The sequence below is a fragment of the Falco biarmicus genome, chromosome 9, assembly GCF_023638135.1.
Source record: "Falco biarmicus isolate bFalBia1 chromosome 9, bFalBia1.pri, whole genome shotgun sequence".
Lineage (NCBI taxonomy): Eukaryota > Metazoa > Chordata > Aves > Falconiformes > Falconidae > Falco > Falco biarmicus.
Window position 1 is genome coordinate 36337121 of NC_079296.1, and position 27390 is coordinate 36364510.

General features: G+C 42.0%; 1 protein-coding gene across 5 annotated transcripts in view; it reads left to right on the forward strand.

Moving 5' to 3' along the window:
• Positions 1 to 27390, forward strand: part of MICU1 (mitochondrial calcium uptake 1) — a 105796-nt gene that overhangs the window by 19409 nt on the left and 58997 nt on the right. For all 5 annotated transcript variants that reach the window (XM_056350774.1, XM_056350778.1, XM_056350776.1 and 2 more), the window contains 3 exons: positions 4337 to 4523; positions 11333 to 11495; positions 22033 to 22076. In XM_056350774.1, the coding sequence (XP_056206749.1) occupies positions 4337 to 4523; positions 11333 to 11495; positions 22033 to 22076 (394 nt within the window). The remainder of the gene's footprint in view (positions 1 to 4336; positions 4524 to 11332; positions 11496 to 22032; positions 22077 to 27390) is intronic.

Sequence of the window (27390 nt, forward strand, 5' to 3'; positions counted from 1 at the left end):
CTGGACCCTTAACCATTCCTGCTGCTCCTTATTGGCTCTTCTCCGGTTTGTCCAGCTCTTCCTTGGAGTGCACTGTCAGTAGCTGAAGGCTTTTTTTTGTGGGGATGGTCCTGCTGCTGGCTGGGGTGGAAGGAAGGACGTGCACATCTTGCAGATTATGCTGCTGTCTCCTTATGTTCTTGGACCTATTTTAAGCTATGGCTGGTATCCAGAGCTGTCTCCTCAATCTAATTGTTCATATTCACCTCTGGAATCTGTCTTAATTTTGGCATGTTCATTGCAGTTCATGCTACAAATTCATTGTGCTAATTTACAGCAGTATTAAGTGCCGTGAAAGCTGAGGAAGGAAGCACAATAGTAAAAAATCCTGAGTGGGGTGACATCCTGAAAAAGCGGGCTATGGATCTTCATAATTTCTGGTTAACTTCTTATTAAAGCCTTAGCTAAGTAATTTAGTTGCTGAATATGGTTGAGGTGAGGATGAGACAGAGCTCCTCATTGAAAGCACTCCTGATCCCTGGAGGCTGCCTATTTTTATGAATGTTGTGTACAGGCTAGCTTTTGTATTTCAGTATGGAAAACTGAAGTTTTAAGTGGCTTTTAAACCTCATGTGGATGTCTCCAGATGTTTATAGATAGGGAGTATGGCAACTCGTCACCTGAAGAACACATCTGTCAGGCAGGATTCCCCTCTCCTGCTTCGTTTGGTGGCAATGTTTTTGCTGACTCCTGAGTGCCCAACTTCTTGTTAGATCTCCTGCATTTCCTTCTGAGACTAATGACATGATTATTAGATGTGATATCTAAGTGCTTTTCTACTGCCTTCAGGTTTAGAACAACTAAGCACTTACCTTTGGCACAAAGCTTTGTTACTTTAACAAACTGTTATGCTTCTGTCACTCAAAGAAGAAAAATACGTTAAAGTGAGAGATTACAATTTCTCTAATTGGAAGACCTGCAGCTGTGGAGTATCATGCCAGTGACTGCTGTGAGTACCAAGATCCTTTGTGTATGTATATCGTATGGTTGCATGCACGTGGCTTTGTCAAAGAACCATTTGCTAAGTGAAAATTCAGTATTTAGTCCTCCTCTGTGGTAGCTAGGTGGTTTTCTTTGGGGATGATGAACCTAATCTTATGCTTGATTGTTGGCTTTCTCCAAGGATTAAAAGAAGATACTATGAAGCAGATGGGAAATACAGTCTTTGCCTCAAATTCCGTTCACTGGGGGCAGGGTACGCAGACAGGACCTGAAGAGACCAGTAGGGTTGAAGCGTGGCAGCTAGGATCTGGGGCAGGCACACTCTGTGGGTAGAGGCTGGCTGCCAGTTTTGGCACAGAGTGAAGCGAGTCTTTGTATTTTTGTTGCCCTTTTGTGCAGAAGTTGTAACCACAGGCATGCCATTGGAAAGTCAGTCTCATCAAAAAAGGAGGTGGAGAGTCTTCACTGGCTGATGACAGTCCAGCAGGGTGGATCTTTCTAGAGCTGTGAGGTTTTTCCAGCCATACTCGGACATCTGCATTCAAAGACTCCTTTATGTGGGTGCAGATGGAAGGTGTAGTTGTTGGAAGCCAAGGATTTCAACAGAGGATGGTTGTGCAGGATGTAAAATACACAAAGTAGTAGGTGTACGTAGAGAGCAGATCCTTCAGTGATTAATTCAATGAGTAGTTTGGACTGTGTCCTGGAGGTGAGGAATAGCAGGTACTGTTTAAAACCTTGCTTGGGAAGTAGACTAGCTTTTATTCTCACAGCTTGTTTTGCTTGTATGCTGCAACGGTGATCTAACTGTAGAGCAGAGTTAATTACCTGGATAAACCAGGGAGGGGGGGAAAGCAGACTGTATTCAAACAGCCTACGTCTGCATTGCTATAGCCAACTGCCTTGACAGTGTGATGGATTGAAGGAATGCGTAGGATTTGCTGAAAACGTTTGATTTTTAATTTCATTTATCCCTCGCCTGGTTTGCTAGCTGTCAGTCAAGCATTACAGGAGGAAATCTTTACCGATACAGCTATTCTCTGGCATGTTTCATATGGAATAGCTTGGTTGTGTAGATAAGCAATCAATTTTCTACTGCTTTTCTGTCCCCAGGACCTTTTCCCAAGAGGTTCTCTCAGAGCTAATGACTGGTGTCCTGCTTAAGCAAGGGCTTTCTTTGACATGCACTACTGGCGTAGCCTCAGCTGGCAACACCTTATTCTAGCAAACTGCATATCAGCCAAAACCACAACTCCACAAGTATGTGCCACTGCTGATTAAACTTGCAGGAAAGGCTTCAGGAGAGGTGCCAGTGTGGACTTCGTGCTCCAAGAGACAGATCAACTTCCTGGCTCTTCTGGGGAAATAATTTCCCTATCTTAAGATGCTTGTGAAGGACTCAAGATTTGGATTCTGTCTCTCACTGAACCCGTTTGGTTCAGTAGAGGTCTTGAAGATGGTGCTTTGCTATAATATGAAAACGTACTGGCAAATAAAGGCTCAGGACCTTTTCAGAAAGGAAAGGCTGGCACATTAGACTGTGTCTTGCATGAAAAGTCATGGCTAGTACTGCTCTTCACCAAGCGCTTACGTATTTTATTAAATCAAACCCTTGCGATGGAGTTGCATGCTGTCACAGCGTAGACTAGAAACCTCTGAACTGCTTTAACCTAGCTGTAGTGCTGTGGGAATAACCCACAGCATTCCAAAGCAATGCTGGGATCTTGGTGGTTGTTCAAGTGATTTTGGTACTTCGCTGAAGTAGTTGTCATAATATGAACAAAAATTAATTTGCATTCATCATGATTCAATATTCTTAAGTATGCTCTTTGGGAATTTATTCTAGAACAATAAAGTTTTTGTTTCTCAGCAGTACTGTGGAACGATTTGAGTTCTTTAGCCCTTCCCCATCTGTCCTGTCCTATGACTGTTAGTGAATTACTAGATGCTGGTAAGGAATGATTTGTCTTTAATTTCAGTAGCATTTAAATTAATTGATGGAGCACCTATCCTCGTTTCTTCTTCTTGGAAGATGATGCTCTGAGATTGCTGCAAATCTGCATACTGCTGGGGAGACACAAACTTTCTCTGTTGATTTTACATACTGTGTCTGTGTTTTACAGGAAACTGGTAGGATAAAATATGGGTAGCCTTTTGCTCAGAGCTTGGGAGATTTCAAAGATCTTGGTTTGGTTTTGTTTTCCTCCCAAGGCAGCTTTTTTTGAATAAATTCATGCAGTTGTAAATGACCACATTCGTAGTTACAGGGAGCACTAAAGTACCAGCCTTCATCTGAAGGCCACTGGATAATGAGTGACACCTAACTGTGTGAGCCCTGAACCCTGTGAGAAGTCCAAAATAAATCACCAGGAATGCATGTCAAGGCAGCTTCACTTAAGTTACAGGCAGGCTAGGGTGTTCGCCTGAGCTGTTTGAGTCCTTCAGAAAGAGAAATCATTTTATCAAACTTTGCTTTGTTGCTTGTGACACATTAACATGCCCTTAAAGACTATTAATTTAACTCATATTAACGTGGTCTGAGCTCTGGTTGTAAACCACTTTAAAAGTAAAGCATAGGAAAGCCATAGCATTGTTTGGTTTATGGATTATTTAAGCACCCTATTGCCAGTTGCAGTTCTGCGAGTTACTTGTGGCTTAGTCTGAGTGATTTTGAGTATTGAGTCTTGGTCTACAAGCAGGGTTGCTGAAGAACTTTGTATTTGAACAGCAAGGGAAAAGGGGTCCTTTGTTCTGCCAGAGTTGTATTTCCAGCTTGAGGATAAACAACCCCAGTTTCTGTTGTCACAACTCCTGTAGCACTGGAGTTTAGAGCAGTCATTGGTGGAAGGAGGAAATAAAACAGCCTGTCACCTGCTGGAGATAGAAAATAAATCAGTTGAGCTGAAACAAAGAGGCTATTCTTTCTGAATCCTGCAGTGCTGATGGTAAAACAGATTTTTATCACTTTCATATAAATCGTTTTTGGGGGAGTGGGGGTGGAATTTAGTGCTAGAGGAGGTATGGTATGCCCTTCCCGTTCTTTCTTGCATGTGTAGATTTTGGGAGAGGGCACAGTAATTCACTGAGTGATTTGCTCTATGTTTTTGGGCTGGGAAAACTCACTGTGATTATTAGCTTGGATTTGGCAGGGCGTGGGGGTGGTGGAAATTGCATTACAGCAGGTAAAGGCACACAATATTCCAAGGAGACTGATCACTTTTTTGCTTTTGCTTTGCAGTCCTCCATGCTGAACTGTAACAAATGTTTCATTCAGGGAGAGACTTGCATGGCGGTCTTTGTAGCCTTAGCACCCCTCTCAATTTTCTAAACTGGTGTTTTCTTTTGCCTTGTACAGGGCCTATGCAGAAGACTCATCCTCTGTAAAACAAGATCCGAGGTCTGAGCCAAGTGAGAAGGTGAAGCATGAGGAGGAGGAGGAGGAAAGCAGCAGCAGTGAGGGTAGAAAAGCCGTTGCATCGGGCAATGAGGAGGCTCAGCCGGAAGGGAAGAAGAAGAAGCGTTCCGGGTTCAGGGACCGTAAGGTACCAAGCTTGGGCATGTTACAGCTGCAGCTGTTGCACTGCAGTAGAGAAAAGGAGAAAACTTGCATAATGTTTTTTCAGACTGTGGTGTAGCGAACGTATAGAGTCTGGCCTTTGCTCTGTGCCTTCGTTTTCTAAGGGACCTTACTGTTTTGGGAACCTACTTTCTTGGCATGCTACCTTGAGTTTCTTTAGGTTGAACTTTTTTAGCAAGCAACTTGGAAAGCACAGTATACTGATCCTGTGAAACAGAGATCTTTTCTCACATCTCCAGTTGGATGTCAGAAGAATTGCTCTGAGAAATCAAGACTCCTGGTGCATGCAAAGTAGGGGGTCAGTGCAAAAGCTTTAAAACCATCTAGGGCATCCACCATGTGTGTGTCTGGGAGTCCATCTATTTGCCTGTGGACATACGGAGTGTATGTAGGAAAAAGAGGATGAATGTGGAAGGGAGGGTTGTCGGAAAAGCATACTTTAATTCTTTTTTTAATTATTCCATGTAAGAGTAGCTGTTGAAATACAGCCTCACTCTGCTCATGGTTAGTCATATCTCCCTCTTGATGCTTATGCCTATTTAATTTTCATATCAGGCACATTTTCAACAAGAGGAAAGCTTGAGTAATAAACTATATTGTCAGCTTGTGACTTGGCTTCACTGTTGAGCAATCCTGAGAGCTTTGGGCTGCTCAGAACTGTTAGACAACTAGTTCAGTACTATCTGTAACACTGTTACTACAAGATGTATGATTTGGTCTGATGGAGAGTCCTATAACTGAGATTTGGCAGACAATGTGATTTTATTTTTTTTAAAGCTGTCTGGATGTTGGTTTTATTGGGCTGTGTTGGATGATTTAATATCTTTGCAGTGCCAAGGAGGAGAATGGGAGTATATGCTCTTCACTATTTCTTTCTGTATGATTTGCTTCTGATAATTATTTTTAAGTCTGTATCCTGGAGGCTGCATCTCATTAGCTGTTAAATTGTGGATGGTCGTATATAGTGGCTTAACAACTTTTCATAAAAAAAATTAAGAGCTGTTTATTTGACGTTGCTGAATCATATTCTGCTCTTGGTTAGAGTATATTACACAACTTGAAATTTTCAAGTGCCTTGCGGTATCTGGGGCTCCAGACTCTCCCTGTTGTGACATGCTGTGGTGGCAGCTCAGTTAGGTTATGCTGTAAGATACTACACTGAGATATTCAGAATTGTCCAGGAATATGGATTCTTGGCTTGTGCTAATTTTCTTGGCAACTGGGTGTCAGGCACTCTTGACAGCTTCAGCAAAACTTTGACTCTTGCCAGTACCACTCAGGGGAAGTGGGTTATCTTTTTTTTTTTCCAGTATCAGCAGATGGTGGCAGGTTGCAAAGAGCAAAGAAATGATCCACCTTCATCCACACTCTTTACTTTTAAAGAAAAAAAATTTGTCATCACAAGTGAATGTAATGACTGATGTTATTAATTTTTTTCCTTTTGTCTTACATGGCTGGTTGCTTCTGGCTAGGGAAGCCAGCGAATATTTGTTTGCAGGCGAGGACTTTTATTCCAGTTGTTAGGAGACATCCCTACGCTGACCAGCTCTTTCCTTCCCATACTAGGCAGGGAGGAATATGGCCATGCTTTCCAAATAAGATGTGAGCCAGGTGTGGAGGATGCCCAAGAGGTCTGTTGAGAATGCAGCCTGGATCCCTTCTCAGTCCACAGCCTGCCTTCCTCCTACAGTACTTAACTCGGGGGCAGTGATTTCAGCGGAGAGAGCAGTGTTTAAGACGGACTTTTTTGCCAATGTAAGCCCTTCTTTCTCCAGACTTAAGATGGAATGTACCTTCTGTAACCCGAATGGCAGTGTTGCTTTTGCTTTGTTTAATGCAGGATGTAACCGGTAGTCTCCCAGGTGCTGGGTTCTGTGTTTGTTTGAGCAGCTCTGTTGTGGGCTTGGTGTTTGATCAGCAGTTGCCCTAGTGAGTCATCTCAGGAGGTATGTCTGAATGCTACCAGCTCAGATGACAGACAAAGGTGTGCCCTGGCTTCTGACTCAAAATCAGGGCTGCTCCCAGGATGTGCTACTCTCCTAATGAGTTGTGTAGCACTTTAGGGAATTCCTGACTCTTTCCTGACTCTTCTATGTTTTTCTTTAAAAAAACAACCACCACCACCCACAGTAAAAACCCTTTCCGGCTCCTCCCGTAATTAATTGGAACATAGTGTGGGGTTTTCCTTGAGAAAAAAATGAAGCTTAATTGGAAGTATTTTAACAGTTGTTTGTTATGCCAATTCTGCTTTTAATGAAGTTGTGATTAGTGGTGAAATAACAAATTAGGCTTGACATAGCTATTTTGGGTAGTGATTCAGTGAAGAGGAAGTTGAAATACAAACCCCTTGGCATTTGCTGGGGCTGGTGCTGCGATTGTGTATGGGTGGTTCCCAGGCACGTGTTGTCTTTTAGGCTGTGCGATGTATAGGTCTGACTGTAAGGCAGAGAAGGAAAAGATTTTGAGCCCTTTCATAGGTAGAAGGCTGATGAGCGGTAATACACGATGTGGGTGGACTGATGTGTTAATTAAGTGTTTGCATGCAGCATTAGGGCTGCTTTGTCAAGATCTGATTGCAGTGTTTTCTGTGTCCTGCAGGTGTGCTGCCTTAGGAGTGTTAGTTGTGCTGGAACTTCATTTTGGTGTGCATTACAGTAGGAAACCCAAAGAAAATTAATTGTAATTAATTTACCCTGCTGACATGTGTGCACTGTTGCATGGTCAGGGAGGCCCTGGTGATGCTCTGGAAGTGAATTGAGATGTTAATTTAGAGCTTTATTTTCATGTCTGCACAAGACTTGATTTTTTTCCTTTTAACCTGAGGCTTAGCATAAACATTGACTGTCTCAACAGCAGCTTTGCTCTTGTAGAGCAATGGGGATTACTTGCTCATCTTTCTCCTCCAGTAAGTACGTACTATATTAATAAGTGCAAAAAAAGATTTTTTCCCATTTGGTCACATAATCTTTCTGGAGGCCCCTGATTACATGAGGCTGTGCCTCTGGGGTCAGGGTGAGGGTTTTGGCAGGTCTGCACTGCATCGAGGACTGGCACGTGCTGGGAAAAGGCCACTGCCTGGGTACACGCTTTGCCAGGAAAATGTTTTGGATTATTTCATAGGTGAGAGGGTCTGGGAGAAGAGACTTGTCTGAGATGATTTTTGTGACCAGATTATTTAGAAGTGGTGTAAAAAGCCCTCAGAGATGGTCATGTGTGCACCCAAAAACACACGTGCTTTTTATTCCACATATGTATAGTGAGATCAGGGCACCCATATTACTGCCCACTTTGTGTTTAGCACCCAATCTTGAGTAAGTTGTTCCCATTTGCAAGGTCTTGGCTGTTCCCTTCTTGACCTGGCTTCATGTTCAGTCTGGTCTTGAAGTCAGAGGGATGGGTTTTAGCATATTTATTAGGTTTTGCCAGCTGATTAGATCATGTTAGCGAAAATGAGGTAGTCGTGAGTTCAGCTGCAGGCAAAAGGGCAGAAGTGTTGCAGCATTTGCTCACTTCTTGTAGGGATTTTTGAGGAAGTGTGATTTGGGTTGTGATGAAAACGGCCTGTGAGATACTAAACAAGAATTTTAGATTCTACTTTTTTGGTGTAGATTGTGAGTTATTCAAGACTGTTGTTCCTCATAATTTTTCAGGAATGTATTTGTCCTGAAATGTGTTTGTCACAGCTAATTACTGGGACTCAAAAGGATGGAAATAATTAAAACTAGCTTCCCATGAAACGCTGAGTAGCTGTACATAATCATGTTCCTTTATGGATCTGAAACTAATCACTTCACAGGTAACACCCGCTTTTTACACTGCAGTGGGCTTAGAGGGGCTGCTTTGAGCTTTCATGGAGATGGTAGGTCAGCTCAGCTTGCTTTGGCCAGATGTGGCAAACTTTGCATCAGAAGATGATGGTCATTTAAAAATCCTTAATTTCCTGCTTTGTCTGATGCTGCTTTAAGACTAATTCGAAATGAGATGGTCAGCTCTCCACCTGCTATTGGTCCTATTTTTGTAAAGGCATTCAGTTGGTTTTCTTGGAGGATGGGAAGCCCAAAACTGCTTTACATATTTCTCGTGAAATTTCAGACTGCATGTGGACAAACCTCTGGGTTTGCAGATCTGTGAAGGGTTGTTGTGCTGCATGCTGAGACAGGAGACCTTTTTTAAGCTTTTGTGAGCCATGCCACATTGCTTTGAGAGCTGTACATGGCTTTTGAGCAACAGACTGACCCTTCCTGCTCTAAAGCCACATATCAAAACTGCATCCTTGTAAGTGCATAGTGGTCATCCGAGGAAGCTCTTTGTTTAGCAGTATGCATGGATAGATGACAGTATGGCAAATGATCTAGGTAGGAAAGGGCCATGTAGTAAATGGGTACTTTGCTTCTGTTGCAAGTGATGATCGTGGTGGACTTGAGGGTGCAGTGTGGATCTGATTGGGGTGTGGGAAAACTGCTGTGCCTGAAGTTGAAGCAAAATGTAGACTGCTTAGCATCAAGAAAGCAAGGGCTTTGAGGATTACCCCGAGCTTGGGGGGTATGAAAGAGTTAACAGTGAAGTTGTTGGATCAATAAGGAGGAGTCTCAGTAAGGATATTGGGTGAGGAACAAGGGCAATGCCCATACTCCAAAAATGAGAAGAAAAGCACTTGATAGCAATAGGCCTGTCAGCAGTATTTTAGCAAGATCTTAAAGCAGATACAAAGATCCATTGTGGATGTGAAGTTGAGTGGGGTAAAACAAAACGTGGTTTTACTGGCAGAGACGTCAAAGACTAATGTCTCTGGTGCAGCAGTGGAGTTGTCGAGTAAAAGAGGTGCAACTTACCTGGCTGGGTTGAAGGAAAGCATTTGATAGTGCCTTGCCAGAAATTTTTCCCCAAGCTTGGAAACTCAGGAATTGTGTGAAGTTTCAGGTGGACAGATGTTTTTCAACACAGCTTGCTTTCTAGCTAAGGGTGTCATGGATGGAGGGAGCTGCTGGTTCTAGTCTGTGGTGTCTGCTTTTAGCTCCAGTTCTGGGCTTGATACTGTAGTTGGTTTTAGTTGCCTTGCTTGAAGGTAAGGTGCTTAACTATGTTTTTGGCTGATAAGGTTGGGTGGGGTGTTATTCGTGAGATCAGGTCATGCTACAGGAAGGGGTGAGATATGGGCCTGAAATCACAAGTCAAAAGGTCACTTTGGCATAACAAGTTACCACCTACCAGGTGGGAGCTGTAGGCAAAGACACGTGCAGTTTGGCAGCTGGGAAAGTGCATGTTGTTGTTTACTGCGGTTTGGCTGATAGACAGTGACTTGTAACTTTACAGTAAGACAACTGCTCTTGATCCAGTGCCTTTATCTTTGTAGGACCTTGTGGAATCAACAAACCTAATCCCATTTTTATTGCTTGATTATAGGTGCAAAGGTGAGTAGCAAAAGGGACTAAGGACAAAAATTTTTTTCTGTGTAGGTGACTGCAGGAAAGAGGGAGCTGGCTGTAGTGCTTGATGCAAGGACATTTCTGAATTCTGAAAAATCTATGGTGATGCTAAGAGTGGGGACGATGCTTTAGATATTGGCATTATAGATAATGTCATCTACAGCTGTATTTGCTCAAGATCAGAGCTGGAACACATGTAGAAGAGAGAGGCTTTGCTTTCCCCTGGTTGCTTTACCAAAGCCTGACTTGGGGGATTAAAAGCCTTGGCCTAGTTTTATCCTAGAAATAGGAAAAACTAGAGAGGGTGTTTTCTGCCTGATAAACATCAGGGTGGAGAAGTTGTCTGAGTTTAAGGACAAGGCTAAAACAAGATGAAAGCCATAAATGATCTACAGCTGCTTTGGCAGTACCCTTGATCTTGCCTATTCTCTTCCAGCAGATCACTGGTGGTGGTTTTGTTGTTGTTTTTTTTCTCCTGTAGCTATTGGGCAGAAGTACTGAAAGTTTCAAGTACTTTATGGACTGTCAAACATGGCATATAATACAGGAATAGTAGGCTGAACTAAGAAGGAAATTTTTCTATCCTAATACATAATGAAGTGTAGGTCTTTGTGCCTTTTTCTTCCCTTGTGGCCTTATGTTGTGATTTTGTAAAAGCTTTCTGTTCTCTTTGATTAATTCTAGCTGTGTGTTGGAGAAAATGGTTCTAGGTACAAAATAATCGCTGCTGGCAGAGTTAGCAAGTGGCAGATTGGTGGGGAGGAGAGGACTGAGTAGAGAATGTTTCTGCAGAATTTTGCCAATGTGATAGAAAAGAGGAAAAAATGAGGTTGAGTGACTGAGCAACCAGCTGTGGCTCCAAGTAGTTCTTTCCAAGACTCAGCTTGAAAATAAAGGTCTCTCCCAGCTCTCCAAGACTTTTCTTTTACTTCATTTGCTAATCACAAGTCAGAACCTTCAACACTATGGTTAAAATGTTGAGCTGCTTTTAGCATCATGAATGTGATGCTAGTGCTTTTTTATGTTCATGTTTAAAAGCACCTTCAGAGACTTTGTTAATTTGTTTTTCCCCTGCCATCATGGTGACTCAAAACTTACCAATAGTAAGGACTCTTGTGTGAGCTCCTAATATTCCAGTATTAAGAGAGATATTTCCAATTTTCCTGGTAGTTCAAAGGTTGAGGATAGGATGGGGTTTGACCCTTTCAACATAGTTTCTTTCCAGTGTGTTGCTGCACACATCTTTGTTCTCCTGTGGCAAAACCTTCAGAGGACTAAGGGTGGCTGCTAAGGTGGGTGTTGGGGGATCTAATTTAACCATCTAATGCTGGTTAAATTTCATATCCAGGTGATGGAATACGAGAACAGAATCAGAGCCTACTCCACACCGGACAAAATCTTCAGATACTTCGCCACTTTGAAAGTCATAAATGAGCATGGTGAATCGGAGGTTTTTATGACACCGCAGGATTTTGTGAGATCGATAACACCTAACGAAAAACAACCAGAAAGTAAGTTGTGTGTGTACTAATTGGAGGAACTAATACAGTGAAGTGGAATAAACTTTCCAGTCTCTGCTTACCTGATCTTTAAAATTCACTTCAAAAAGTTACTTTGTCAGGTATTGTTCTTGTTATATTGAGAGGTATGGCACAGAAGGGGAGTCGGTGTCTGATTTGGGTGCTGCCACAGTCAAAAAAAGTAATGCTCTGAACCCATGCATTATGGCAGTGTGATGATGCACAGAAGGATAACTGAGTATAACAGATGTAGGAACAGGGCAGAAAGTTACCAGTGCAGCTGTGCAGGAGCCATGCTTATCTCTCCAACAGAGTCTGCAGTGAGTCCATGCCAGCCTGAACTTAGCTGACTGGCAGCAGCACAGTGCTGCCAAATAACAGTGATCATTTGGGTTCAGAAGTGTAGTTGTGATATGCTTCTTTGGAGCTTTGGATCTATTCTGTCTCCATGCTCCAAACCTAAAATGTTGCCTGAAGTTCTGTTGCAGCATAGTACATCTTGTTGGTGTGGCCCCATGAAGAGCAGATGAGATGACCTTCTTGCGTATTTAATAATGAAAGTTTAGCTTCAACTGAAACAGTTTAAGAACTGTTCGTAAACCTGCAAAAGGAGGTTGCTTTGGCAAGGAAAACCTTAGCAATAAAGGAGTCGAGGCAGCCCCATTCACGCAGCTGAGTTGTGATGCAGCTGGCCACAGTGGGGCTCATCTCTGCTGGCTTCAAATTCCTTGTGGGTTGCAGGGAAGCACATCAGCCATGGTACCTGTGGGGGTTTGGCAGACAACAGGTGGGAGAGCAGATGCTTTTTTCTGGTCTGGGGAGCTATGTCCTGAGCATTTGGCAAGAAGTTGGTTTTTGTGGGATGGCAGGAGGATTTTGCCTGTCTTCTGTTTTGGAGGAGATTTGTGTTTTGAGTGACAACTGGGAAATCAGGTTTCTTGGTCTCCCAGAGTGTCTCTCAGAGAATGAAACAGGCTTTGGTCAAATTAAAACTCCTCCTCTTTCCCCAGGCATTAATGAAGAACTTCAGCCTCCAAATGTTAACTTTTTGAGAGTGGAGTTTATGTGCAAACTGTGAAACTGTTTTGATATCTTACATGAAGTTGCTAAATAAATATCATGCACACTTGTGCTTAGAAAACAACACCACTAAGTGTGCATGGGAGGGAAGAAAAAATCCTGGCATTAGCATTAAAAACAGGTTGGTGAACTGCTATTTAGGTTTTCATCAGGTCCTGAAAATGCCTTTAGTTTTCATATGAATTACATAGTTTCATCTTCAGTGAAGAAGTAGCTTGAGCAATAAACAGAAAATAATGTTCATAGATAATGAAACTGTTTTACCATTTTATCTATCTTAAGCTCTTAGGTACTTTGAAAAGCAGTAGCACCTGGCTGAGTGCAAGTCTTCCCATGCAAGATTTTTTTTTGTTTTGTTTTTTTGGTTTGGTTTTTCTGGATTTTTGCTGTCCAGCTAAAAATAGAGAACATCCTATGTTTAATTTCAACACATCTGATTCTCTTTTAGTTCCTCCGTGCAATATATGTGCTTGGTGCATTTTAAGGTGTGCACAGAAAATAGGTCGAAGAGTGCTCAGAAAACACCTACTTGGGAGACAAGCAAAGGTGACTAATGGGAAATAATTTGTCAGTCTTAGCCACTAACTTTGTTGTAGCTGTTGTTACCCTGGCTAGGTGAACTGCTTAAATGGCCCCTGAAGCCTGTTCCAGCCTTTAAAAGCCTGCAAATGCTGCCAGTCAGTGACACAAAGCAGCCTATAAGGGAAGAAGATTGCCTTGGTGATACTTCGAGGTGCTCTTGGAAAGTGGAATGAGATTGAGCTTTGGCTACCTATCAGCAGGCAAAGCAGGAGAGTGAGCATCTTGTGTCTTGTTAGTTTGAAAATCTGTCTTGAGGACTGTTACTGTCATGGACTTTCTTCTAGACTAAGCTGCTGCTGGGATGGCTTTTCCTTATGAGCACTGTACATGATGACAATCACAGTGAATGTTTTAATACATAATGAACAGTAGAAGGGTAAAAACACTTAATGCTACAGTAAAGTCAAAGCAGACATAATCTTGTTGCCAAATGTTTTAAAAGCTGGTAGTAAAAAAAAAAAATAATGAAAAAGATAGGTCTGATTTTAAAACCAGAAGTGAAAAACAAAGAGTGCTACCTGCTGACTGGATTATTTCCATACTTTACATCTGTTTGATACTTTTGGCTCACAGGATTACCTAGGTTATAGATTAGTAGGGAAATGTTGAGGCTGCTTTCTCCCTGAGCCACAGCTCAGGTATGCCCTCCACTGGGGCTGGAGCATCCTGCCTTCATCCCAGGGCACTCCTTCGGGTGGTTATGTAGCTTGGAGTGCTCCTTGGAAATCTCCCTCAGGTAGTGATGTAGCCCACTGTAATCATACTAGCTTGGTAGGTTAATGCTTGAACTAAATTATGGGTTACTTTCTGCAGTCTCGCTGACCCCAAGGTTTTCAGCGTGTGGCGTTTGTTGGTATGTTTGTACAGCAAAGCAATAACCTTCTGGTCCTGTGAATTAATATGGTCCTGCATAAGCAGTCTGAGGCAGGAGGAGGGCAGGGGAATGCTCAGTATGCTCCAGCTGCCAGTCTTAATTTCAGCAAGTAACTTCTTGTTAATGTGTCTGTGATTTTATGGAGAGAAAAATACTGTGGAATGTAAGTGATACAGAGTAATGAGGTATCCAAGTCCCTGTTGTATTTATTTTTAAATTGATAATCTACTGTGAGGTACCATATGCCTGACTCATTTTTATGGATTGTACAGAGGAAAGTTTGATTTATTGTCAACAAAGTGTCAACTCAATTCTAGACTGCATTTTGTTAATGAATGCAAATTCATTATCTCCTGTAGATTGCTTTCTCTAGTTCAGTAAAACTTTCTGCTGTAGCTTTCTCAAGTAGGCAAGCTGCGCTTAAGGTATGACACCCTCTTGCTGAGCTTGGAACTCTGTCAGAATAAGCCAAAGAATGGCATTAAATTTGGAAACTGCTTTAAATTTTTTTTTTTCTTTATATGCTGTTTGGGAAGTCCAAGCACCAACAGAAGCATGGGCAGTGATATCTGCTCCAAGGCTGGATGAACAGGGATGGTTGCTTTGTACCTGGTGCTTTCTTGGTACCCCAGCTGAAAATACTGTTACTCTGGTGGACAGGGTAAGGTTTTACAAAAACAAACAAGTCAAAACAACAACAAAAAACATTTTAGATGTTGCAGCTCTTTGATAGCGGGTGGGCTTTTACTGAAAAAAGGCATATGAAGCCATGACACTTGACAGGAACCATAACCATGCCTGGTACTTGCAGGTTGTTGCTGGCATGTTCTCTGTAGTCTTACACAACTGTTGGCCTACAAGAACGTTGCCAAGTGCTTGGACCTGCTTGGTGGTGGCCTGCCCAGTCATCCTTTCTTTCCTAGCCTCTAAGTTCCCTCCATTTCTCCAAGTTTCTCTGGGTCCTTTCTACATTGATCATTTTCCTAGGGGAACTGAGTGTTTTAGGGTATCCTGGACTGAGAAGGAGCTGTGGTATAATCAACCAGTACTATTTTTTTGGTCTCTGCATAAGGATTGAAAGAAGTAAAAAATGCTTCATATATCATCACAGCATCACAAAGACAGGTTACACGCAAACCAGTCTTGCTCTTCCATCCTAGTGTTTACACCCCTGGTTAACCCAGACTCCCACTGCATGAAAACTCCTGCTGCCTTTAAAGATCCACCATGCTGTGTAGCAACTCAAATATCTGAACTCTTGAAAATGCCCTGGAAGGTTTGGGGGGTTTTTGTGGTTTGTTTTTTTTTTTTACCTTGTCTGCAAGAAACTATGAACATGCTGTTGAAGCTCAGCCAGAAGCAGCAGCTCTGCCCCTGCAGCCTCTGTGCACGGGATGGTGTTGGAGTACAGGAGCTGTGAAGGACTGAGCTGGTGTCTGGTGGCTTGACCAGTCTGTGTATAGCTTGATTCTCAGTTTTGAAATAGTTTTGGTTTTCATGTTTGGACTAATCATGAGCAGCTGAGCAGAAACTGGCATCTGGATTGTTGCAATGCTTGAGTGAATATCTGTTATTTTGAGTTAAGTTTGTGAAATACGGATCTGATTTTCTGTAGAACCAACAGTCATGAGCTGTGACAAATGCCCACCTAGTCTGGTGGGGAGGGGAAGGACTCCCTAAGCTTATACAGATCCCTAAAGTTTTGCAAAGTGTTCAGTTCAGGTATTTAACACCCAGAAGGAAACTAGAGATGCTGAACTTGCCTTATGGTTTGTTGATAGGGACTCACTTCTGTGTTCTCCCCCCAAATCCATCTGCTGGAAAGACCTTTAGGGAAAGGATGTGTGGGTGAAAGGGAGAGGTAACACAGTGGTTATCTCCTAAACCAGGAAGGTGAATAGATGTGGGTATTTTTTCTGTGAAAATACATCATTCCTAGGCAAGAATCATCTTTGGGGCCGTAACACCTAATATGAGAGACCCCAGGAACCTAGCCAAGGAGGAGCAAGTGAGAGGTGCTTTTACATGCATGTGTATGTGATAGTCATCAGAAGAAACAGGGTTTCCAGTATAGATAACGGTTTGATATGGCTGATCAGTTGTGTTACGAATGCACATCTCGTAGAGAGACTGACTTGTCCGTTGGAGGAGGGGGAGATAAGTGAGGGCGAAGTAGTTCTGTGAATGAACAAAACAGTTCTAGACTTTAACACAAAGCTGAGAGTGTTGCCCCCTGAACAGTCTCAGGCTGCTTATTGTTTGCTTGCAGATCACATTTGAAGTTCAGGGGAAAACACTCAAAAATCAGAAGCTGGGTTACAGCTGTGGAGGGGAAAACTTGGTCCAGTGTTTTTTCTTCCCGTAACATAGCATGTTGCCTGTACAGTTAACAGACTCTTTTTCAGTCTTCATAATTAGCCCTTTTGCTCATCTGCTTTCAAGAAAAAGAGTCCATGTTATATATCAAGCAACAGGAAAGGAAAAGCAGAGGATGATTAAATGTTACCCAAATAAGGTGAAACATCTTACAAAGATAAAGACTGGAAGGAGTTGAAAAGGTTTCTATTAGTGGAAAACTGCTGGCATCCCAGAGGAGATAATGATGGTTTCTAATTGATCTCAACTGTGTTCTTAACATACTATAATAATTATTCTAGAAGCTCATTTGTTAAATATCTTTCAAAACTGCAATCTATAATCTGTTGCCCATGGATTTCTTTTTTTTCTTCAGGATAAAATGAAGAGCTTGGTATTTTAGATATTTATCAAGTATGGTTATTAGCTGGCTTTGAGTGAATCTGTGGAATGTTTGTTTTCATTAATTGATAGAAATATAATAAGCATTTGACTTAAGATTCAAGAACAAGAGTAACAGCAGGTTATTATGTGGGGTTTTTTTCCTTTACATAAATAATTCCTTCTCCATTCAAACATCCTCTCCACCCCCCACCCCCACCCCCCCCCCACCCCCCAAAAAAAATTAATGCAGAGAATATGGTTCTCCTGTCGAACACCCTCCTTTCCCCATTGTGGGAGGCAGTGAGTGTAAGTAATTTTTATTTATTTTGAAACATTTTTATTTAAGAATGCTGTGTGAGTACCATCACATGAATAAGAGTGGAGGCCTATGTTAGTATTGGTAAGTGGTGTCAGTCTAATCTGAAATAACAGTCCTAGTGGTGCTACTTGCTTAGGTACACCACAGCAGCGCTGCTGTTTCTTTTGATCCCCTGATAGTACTTTAGGTGGTATCAGAATCTGTAGGAGTGATACATATTGGTACTTAAAGGTTACAAACAAGCTGGTATGGTGAGCAAATTTGGAAATTGCTGCAGGTCACCATTGGCACTCTGAAACTGAGTGGCTGGTGCAGAGCCCTTGGCTGGGGAAGCAAAAGGGGCTTTCATAATCCAGATGTGTAGTGAAAGGTGAGGTGGTTTTACAGTGTTCCGTACAAATAAAACACATATTGTGGAGCAGGTCATGGCGAAAGCTCTGGGTTGGTTTGAGTAGAAACAAGTACCAAATCCCAGCTGCTCTGGATGCTCACTATGCGAGCTGAAGTAGCTGTTGTGCACATTACGGTGTGTTCAGTCCTGGGGAGACTTTGTGAAGCAGCCAGCTGTCTTCCTGAAATGGTTTCTTTGGATTTCATCGCTGTCTCTCTTCAAGGAAATGCTTTAATTCATTTCTGGGGGAACAGTATTTCGGACTCTGCTTTTCAGCGCAAGGTGGAAAAGCTCTTTTTTTACTGTTAAACATACCTATTAGCTTGTGTTCCTGCAGCTCATCAGCAATAGCCCAGTCAGAGGATATTTGCTTTATGAATGTATCACTTACAGTCCTGCAGTAGCTTTAACTTAGCACGCTGCCTTTTGAATAACAAAGATGTAATAACTAACATTCTTTCCTTTCCTTGTTCAGATGTGACTGATTCGTGCAGTGTTTCCTTTAGCTCTCCAGCCTACGCAAATGCTGAATTCCTATTGTAATGTCTTGAAGGAAAAGTATTTTGGGGTTTTTATGTAATGTAAAGAAAAAAGAACACAGGCAGCAAGCCACACTCCCTCTTTTTTCTTGGTTTCCTTTTTGTCAACTTTAAAGACTTGTGGAAAAACACATAGCTAAGTCCATAAAAAAGAAAATAAACTGTTTTGGAAAAAGGAAAATATAGAGAGTAAAACTTTATACCTTGAACATATAAATGCCTTTTTTTTCAGCTTTTGAATTGGCTTATTCTGTCGAGAGCTATGGTAAGGGGAATTGTATAGAGGGACTTAAGCATACAGCTTAGTTAATGCAGCAGAGCAGAATAGTATTGTGCATCGCTGGGAGAAAGGGTGAGCATAAAACACTGATGTGAACCAATAGGCTTGTGCTTGCAATAGAACCTTAGAATTATACAATTGTTTAGATTGGAAAAGACCTTTAAGATCATCAAGTCCAACTGTTAACCTAGAACTGTCAAGTCTACCACTAAACATGTCCTTAAACACCACAGCTACATGTCTTTTAAACACCTCCAGGGATGGGAATTCCACCGCCTCCCTCGGCAGCCTGGTCCAATGCTTGACCACCCTGTCAGTGAGGACATTATTCCTAATATCCAAACTAACCCCCACCCTGGTAGAACTTGAGGCTGTTTCCTCTTGTCCTGTCACTTGTTACCTGGGAGAAGAGACCAACCCCCACCTGCCCACAGCCCCTTTCAGGCAGCTGTAGAGAGCAGCAAGGTCCCCCCTGAACCACCCCGCTCTCCAGGCTAAACAGCCCCAGGTCCCTCAGCTGCTCCTCATAGGACTTGTTCTCTGGTGCCTTCACCAGCTTTGTTGCCCTTCTCTGGACACGCTCCAGCACCTCGGTGTCTGTCTTGTGGTGAGGGGCCCAAAATTATATGCTGAATACAAGTATTTGAGGTGCAGCCTCACCAATACTGAGCACGGGGGGACAGTTGCTTCCATTGTCTCCTGCTGGCCACACTCATTTCAGATAAAGGCCAGGATGCTCTTGGCCTCCTTGGCCACCTGGGCACACTGCTGGCCCATGCCCAGCCGGCCGTCAGCCAGCACCCCCAGGGCCTTCCCCGCCAGGCAGCTTCCCAGCCGCTCTGCCCCAGCCTGTGGGGCTGTGTGGGGTTGCTGTGACCCACGGGCAGGACCCGGCACTGAGCCTGGTTGAACCTCATACAATCGGCCTCGGCCCATGGGTCCAGCCTGTCCAGACCCCTCTGCAGAGCCTGCCTGCCCTCCAGCAGATCAGCGCTCCCACCAACACAACTTGGTGTTGTCTGCGAACATACTGAGGGTGCATTTGATCCCCTCATCCGGGTTGTCAATAGGGATGTTAAACAGAACCAGCCCCAGTGCTGAGCCCTGGGGAGCACCGTTTGTGACTGGCTGCCAACTGGATTGAGCTCCCTTCACCAACACTGTCTTCCAGGGTGTGCTAATACACTGACTTGAAAAAAGGCAGCAGCAGAAGTGACAAATTTTTGTGCTGCTTTTTCATATAAATGTGTCTCCCCGATCTCCAAAACATGCATAAATCAAGGTTATATATTTGCTTGTCATCAGATGTGATTGTGTTGAAGGAGACTGACATGATATAGGTAATGGTAGCTACATTCCTGCATCTGCTGTGTTGGGGTAAGCAGTTTTTTCTTCAGCAAATAATGAAGTGCTTGGAACTCTTAAGCTTGAGGACAGATCTGGCAGCTTCTATACCTGGCATGACGGTTTGGATGCAGTTACAGAAGAGCTGTATGTAAGTCAAGGTCCATCACTGTTCTTCACAGGAATAGTCTCGGGTTACCTAGATGCTTTGGTTTTCCATGTCTTTTTGTTGCATGCCATAGTAATTGAGGAAACACATGGAAACAAACATCTCTGTGCTTAGGTGAATGAGGCTGGACCAAACCCTAGTCTGGAAGCAAACTACCCTGTATTCAAAACTCCTGATTTCACCAGTGTGTTTTTCTTTTGCTGACTCCATTATTGTGATTTGTTGGTGCTTTTTAGTCCCCTCCAGTCATTCCCTGCATCTTCTCCCCTTTTGCCCGCCTCATGTTCATCTGTGGAGAGCACAAATTTTGTAATACTAGCCTCTTGCTTTAGTACAGGTACTGGTATTCTTCCCATTCATCTGTTTTTAATAACTTTTCTGCATGTATATACAGAATATTGTATATATTATTTATTATATAAATATTTATTATCTGTATTTAGAAATACATTTTGAAAATATTATTGTTCATCTTGTCTTGCTGTTCATCTATGTGAGCATCCGTTCATTTTGGATCTCCTTTGAAACCTGTTTGCTTTCCCAGTAGCAGTGTCCAGTTGTGGGCAGGGGGTGGCGGTATTCTTAAGACATACTTTTACTTGCTTTTTTTAAACGGTCCTTTTTTAGCTCTCGGTGAGTACATGTATGATGTCAGGTTGTCAGAGATACGTCTTACAGCACTCTTTCCTGGCATAGGAACAGGTGTTTTTGAGAAATGACTTTGTTACAACACGTGGACATAAACTAAGCTTTGCTTAGCAGTCAGCATCCAGATGGATGGTTGGGGTGAGCTCTGACCAGGTAATGTGTCTCTGGTAAAATAAGCACACTTACCAAATGTGACAATACTTAATGTACTGTGTTTATACACACAAGTCTGAGGAGGACAAAAGTCACATGATGATTATTAAAGTCTGAAAATGGGTACGAACATGCAATTTTCACTCTTACTGTCAGGTGCACACAATACTGAGAAGGTTTCTGGCTTGGATATTCACAAATTCAGAAAACCCTCTGAAAATTGCTTTGATATCTGAAATTGGTGACAGAGGAGTTTTAGCTGCTTTGGTTCAGAAAGGTCAAGGGGACCCTGGAGTGATTAATCACTCCATTTTCTGCACTGTGTAACCATGATGAACCTTTCCAGTAGATGGGGAAGGCTTTTATTATCCTCTTTCATGAGCAGGTGATGCAGCAGGCATGGGAGAGGTTTTATTTTGTTATTTTCATCTTTTTTTCTAATTTGAATTGAAATGAGGATGTGATAATTATCATAAACAGTGGCAGAAAATGAATGGGATGTAACTCTGATGAGTGGTTTTATTCTTCAGAGAGCTGAAAATTGGCCTGTGCTCTCCCAAATTACTGGAAGTGTTCGATTTGAGTTCTGCTTAATCTTCTCTCAGGGTGCATCTTCCCGACTTTGGATTGCAAACTTCAGATAATTAATCTTCCTGAATATTTTTGTCATCTTGCTTATATGTGTATTCATCAGTTTACATACACCCTGCTGGGCATTGCGGATTAGATGGAGAGCTCTGTACCTTAATTCTGTAAATGCTGGGGTTTCTTCTCCGCTTTTCAAGGCAGAAAAAACATTTTGTGATGGTATGAGAGATTGAATTTACTAGTATAAATAATATTTCTTTCTGTCTTTCTCCAAAATGCTCTCCTAGCTATTGCGCTTGCCTTCTTACAAATGCAGCTACAACTTATCTCCTGTAAAATCTTTGTACGAGCAATTTTAAACGAGTTTTGGATTTATTTGGGAATATCCCAGTTAATTATGGGAACAATATTTTTTCCTCCCATTTGTGAACTAGTTAAAAGATGTTATTAAAAGTAGTAACAGTTTTATGAACACAAATTTACATGGGGAATCATGAGCAAAATGTTTGCGGGCTAATAGTGCAAAAATCTGTGCTGGGGTGGGTATTTCAGACTCTTGGGAGTTGCTGGGAACTGTTCTCCTACTGACCTTGCTGGAAGGAGGTTTTCTGCTCTGATCCCATGTTATTTGTTGTCTTTCATGATCAAAATACAAAGTACTAAATGTACAAAGCCAAAAAAATTTTCCTTCCATTGGTGTTATTCAGACAGTGCATTTTACTTTCTAATTCTCAGTCAAACAGGAAACCCAGGAAGTACTTACTTTTACACTCTTAAGAGCATTATTATTTTTTTAAAATACCTTTTTTTTTTCTCTTTCAGACCTGGGCCTGGATCAGTTTATAGTGAAACGCTATGATGGGAAGGTGAGAACATTAGGCTATTAAGTATATATTGTTTAATGGCTTTTTTACCTAGAGTTCCTTAGTTATTACCTGCATGTGGGTGTAAGTTAAATGAAGTATTCAAAATACTCACTTCTGAGCTTTTTGTTGTTGGTAGCATTGAAGTGCTTTTTCTGTAATGACAGAAAGATATTTTTTTTAAGGAGTCTTATTTTAATGTTTGTGGTCAAAATATTACCTCTTCTTATCTCTTGGTATGTCAGGAAACTATAGGTTACAATCATGTTTCCTTGCTGCTTTTTTATGACTGTATGAAACCCCCACGTTACACCATTTCAAGGGAAGCTTGTTTGACCTTTCCCTTCCCGATTCATCTCCAGATTCCTAAAGGAAGGAGCCGCTCTTTTGTTTTTATCTGCATCCTGAGCATGTATTCCCCGCCCCCCCCCCCCCCCCCAACAGCCTTACTCCGTTCCCCTTTAGAACCCTAGGTCCTTCCTACAGTGGTACACAGCTGTTCTGGATGTTTGTGCTGTCACAATACATGTTGGTAAAATGTTGGGCACGCTCTGATCTAGTTTTGTCTGCCTGTGTAAGTGGAGCCATGTAGCATCCTACCTGTTATTATGGAAATCAGAGACCCAATTAACCACTGTAAATCCCAGTGGTATGGAGGAGTACAGGAAAGGCACCTCTGACCCTAGGACTAGCAGCTCATATTGACTCCCTGATGCAGATAACTGCAGGTTAGTTTTCCATCATATCGTCATGGGCACATAACGGTTCTCCAGCTTTTAGCAATGTTTTCATTTCATCTGCATAATCTGAAAATAAAGCTTCTGTTTTCCCAAGGTGAAGTCAGCATCTTATCCCTTCATTGCTGAGTGAGGTACCTGACACAGTATCAGGCATTTCCAGAAAGCCTCGATGCTGAAAAAAAAAATCATTTAAGGCTTTATATAAACACAGCGTGGCCTGAACACGTGCATTTTCCTGTCTTGTTTTGTGTTCCGTAGGGAAGGGTAAATGCCAAAGGTGATCAAATACCCGGGGTTACTGTTGTCAGTGCTGTACAAGTGTTCTGGTTACCCAGACAGCAGAGCAAGATTTTGCTTGAAAACAGATAATTGGAAGGTAGTATTCTGAACAGTTAGTTTTGATGCATAAAACTACAAAGCATGCTGTGAACACTTGTTTTCTTCTCCCCCTGCCACAAACTTTATGTCTGTTTTCATGATTGAACAAAAAAACCCCAAACCCCCAAAATACAAACAGACAAAAAGTACATACATTCTTTGCAAAATATCAAATGTTTCTTGTTGTGGTTTATGACAGCCTGTTTTGCATCCACTCACTTTTATCATTTTTTCTTGTCAAGCTATTGCACTCATCCCTTAGGCTTTACATAAACAAGGTTTGTTTGTAGGGAAGTAATGCTAAATCCCACGCTATTTTTGCTAATCGTTCCTCTGTTCCTGAGCACTCTGCAGTCAGTTCCTATCACATTTTATAAAAGATCCAAAGGCAGTCCCTTTGCTGAACTCAACGTTCTGTTCCTCTGCTCCTCAGCACCGAGGGCTTGAATTGCAACACATTTGAATGTGATGGACACAGGGGTGTTGAAAATCCACGGTTGGTGTTTGAGGTACTTGGCTGTGCACATCATCCATGCTCTTAGGATCTTGCCATTCAGCAAGGCTGATTCTGTGCTGGCTGAAGGGTGGAGAACAGATAGCCTTTGCCTTATGCACTAACCACCTTTCACTCTGATCTGTAACAGAGTGAAATTGCTTTTTATGTAACTTACAGATGTCAGTGCTGCACTTGGATCTCTGTGCGCTGTGGTTTGGATAGTCTGAAGGTGAGGCAGCAGATTTAGGGTATTGCAGTGGACTTTTCATTATTGTTCTCTTCTCCTGGGACCTATTTTTTCCACAGTCTAATAACACCCTAGAAGCAGTTTGCTCTCTTGAAAATGAAGATATAGAGGTTCTTGTTTGCTTGGCTGTCTGCTTAAAGATACCTTGGGACTGGCTAAATCTGGCTGTGGCTATTAGGGTAGCGATAATGTTCAGGTGAGAGGATAATTTGAGGAGGGTATAAAGTAAGTTGGCCTTGGCTCTCCCTTGGTAATGAAAGAAGCTGAGAGTAGCTTGATCTGTCTGATAGCATCTTGTTCTCATTTTATTGCTTGCTCTGTGTTTCAGTTTAAAAACCAACACTGTCTTTTCTCAGTCAAGCACCAGCTGAGGTGCTGCAGAGCTAACCTTACTCATTTGAGTTTCACTTGCATAGTAGCACCCAAGGGATAAAACCCTCTTGCATCTTTTTCTCCTTGCCTATTTACAACTACATATTCTTCTTGGTTTATCAAAGCATCCTCTACCTGGAGATGACTTTCTGGTGCTTTACCTTTGTGCATTGGTGGAGCTGATGAGCTTTCAAGCAGAAGAGTAAGAGGTCCATCAGTCCCTTAAGCATCCTTAGGAATGTCACGCAGGTAATGGGACTTGTGGTACAGGCGTGCACTCAAAAAGTAATAGGCCTGTTCAGTGGAAAATTCCTCTTCATGTTTAAAGTGAAAGGAGTTTATGAGTGGTCAGACTCAAGCAAGCTGTGGTACTGAAAAGTACTGACAATCTGCAGGCTAAATCTTGGCTGAAGAGTAGAAAATGGAATTAGTTTTAGTTCCAAGCAAAGACGTATACCCATGGTTGCATGCAAGTAATAATTTCAAAAGCGATTAAGTTAAAAGAATAGAACCAGCAGTGCAGTCAGTTGCATTTTAATTACGTATTACAAGACAATGTTTAGTACCAGTGTGAATTTTGAGCATGTATGTTTGAGATTTAAATGCTACAGCATTAGTAAGGAGATGTATGAGCTGCTCTTTTCACAGAATCAATTTTATTTACATAAAACTACCATCAAAACAACTAATTGGCTGTCGTGCAGTGATTGAGACTGGTCTTGCCAAAGGGTTTTGTGATGTGCCTCTGTTGTAATTGCATTGGGTTTCTGAAGCATCTTGCTGTGCATGTGATTGAATGCTATAGTGAGAAGACAATACCTGCTTTTTTTTTCCCTCTTCCTGCCCCTTCTCCTTCCTAGTGATAATTTATAGTTGATGGAGAGGGAGGTAAATGTTACTGCCTTATTAATGGAAACAATGCTTCTGTAATTTGAGCCTAAATGCTTTTTCTTCCTGATGCGAGACCAAAAACCCTAGAGACATTCATCCAGCAAAAACTCATGGTCAGATCTGTTTGCCAGCATGAACTCATACTTTTCTTTGACCTGCTGCTGGGCTGAGTGTGTAAGGGGCAACTGTCCCTAGTTCCATTTTTGTCTTGAGTGTGGTGGTTTCTCCCCCAGGGAAGCAAGCATAGGGGAGAAAAAGCATAGATTACTATTCATTCAGAGTAGAATTAATCAGGCTGCAGACATTTCAAGGTCTTCATACTGAGCCTGAACAAATGGCTGATGTGAGAATAGACACAATCTAATGTGTAGCTTGTGGTGCTGTAGCATGAAGGTGTCCAGAGCACTATGTTCATCTGTTCTGTTTCCACTGTGTCTCTTTCTTCCTCTTGCATTTTGACAGTGGGAAAGCAAATGCTTTAACCCATCTGTAGGAGAAACACCTCCTGTTGTCCCTTCTCTTGTTCTACCTTGTTGAAAAATATATCTCTGGTTGGGAGGAGTGAAGTCCTATTTAATTTAAGATGTTCCCCTGCTACATAATGTTTGTTAGGCCTTAAGCAAGGGTGCTTTTGAGGGTGACATGGAGATGTTCTTTGCACATTTGATTTTCAAATGGAGGCATTGTGCTGTTTCATCACTCACTACTTGCATCTTGCTTAGCAAGAGGATAGTAATGAATAAGCTGTCACAAAGTAGAAGTATATGTCTTAGCACAGGTAACATGGTGTAAGCTTCATTAATGCTACATAAGTTGTAATACAGATTTTGTTTAAAATTTCTTTTTTCATGCCTTCTCTGTTTCTTGATTATTTTTTTTTTTGCTTATGCATTAATTATTGACAAGCTTAATTTCCCAAAGAAAAAAAGAAATTATGCTGTTAATGGTGTTCCTCTGAAGCATAATCTGCATATCTACCCTGTTGAGACCAAAACTACGCCCTGTCACCTGGGTCCTTTGGTGCACCAGGGCAGCTGCCAGGCAGTCCACAGCTGAGCTTTCAGCAGTAGAGCTTGGTGGAAAGGTGTGAGCAGAGGCAGAAAATGGATGTGGTGGGTGCACAGCATGTGCAGTTGGGTGCTCACACTGAAGGTAAGATGTAGTGCTTTTAAGAGACCTCTAGCCTATTTAGGAAAAAAAAAAAACCAACCACCTGAGATGGCTTATTAGTTTAATACAGAATACACTTCACTTGCTGGTTTTGTTCTCTTGTGGGGAAAATTTCTTGCTGCTGCTTAATATGAACAAAAGCCTTTGAGCTACCAGCAACAGCTTACCCTCCTGCTACCCTTGCTGCAGTAAGTAATTATAGAGGCTTTCAATGCCCTCTAATTAAATTTATGAATTACGTATTTCCTGCCAGCATTTACATTTACATCTCTAGATGTTTGGGGATGCTGTAGAGTAATGCAGGGTAATAGCAAAATGAAGGAAAAGGAAAATACTTCAGATGGTTTCTGTAAGGGCCAGTAAAACATCTGAAATTTGTTTCCACTGTATAATGCTGGCTTGTATCATGGACCAATACAATGATTATCTTAAATTACACTTATCTGCCATGGCTGTGTAACTGGAGGTCTGTGTCCGTTAAAGAAGAGTTGCTGGGAGTCAGCTCAGGAGGAAGATTTAAAGAGCACCTTGGGAGCAGAGGAGCCTAAAAACATGTACTCAGGAAGGATTCCTATGGAAAAGGGTGGAAGTAGATCCTTTTCTGGTGGATTGAAGGATCTTGCTGCCAGGCTTGAAGGAAGGGGAAAAAGGAGCCTCTATTTATTAGCCTGAATTTGTGGGGTCCTTTTGCTTTGTGTATGAGCTAAGGCTGGAGTGTGAGACTTCCACCAGAGTGGCATGAGCTGCTGTAGACCCAAACTTGAAGCAAATGAAACAAGCTCAAAGTCCTGCCATCATTCAGGAGCCAAACATTGCATTAGAGCTCTGCGCTCCTGTGATGTCTGAAGTGCCTCTGAAACCTTCATTCAAAAGGATGCAACTCTAAATGATACCTTAACAAAAGCAAGCTGTTGCAATTCAGTAAATAGCATTGTAAACTGCATGTGCAGTGAATTTTCTGAGCTGTTAACAGAGAGGGATAGTTACTACTTTCTCTAGCTTAGATCCAATGAAAACAGGTGA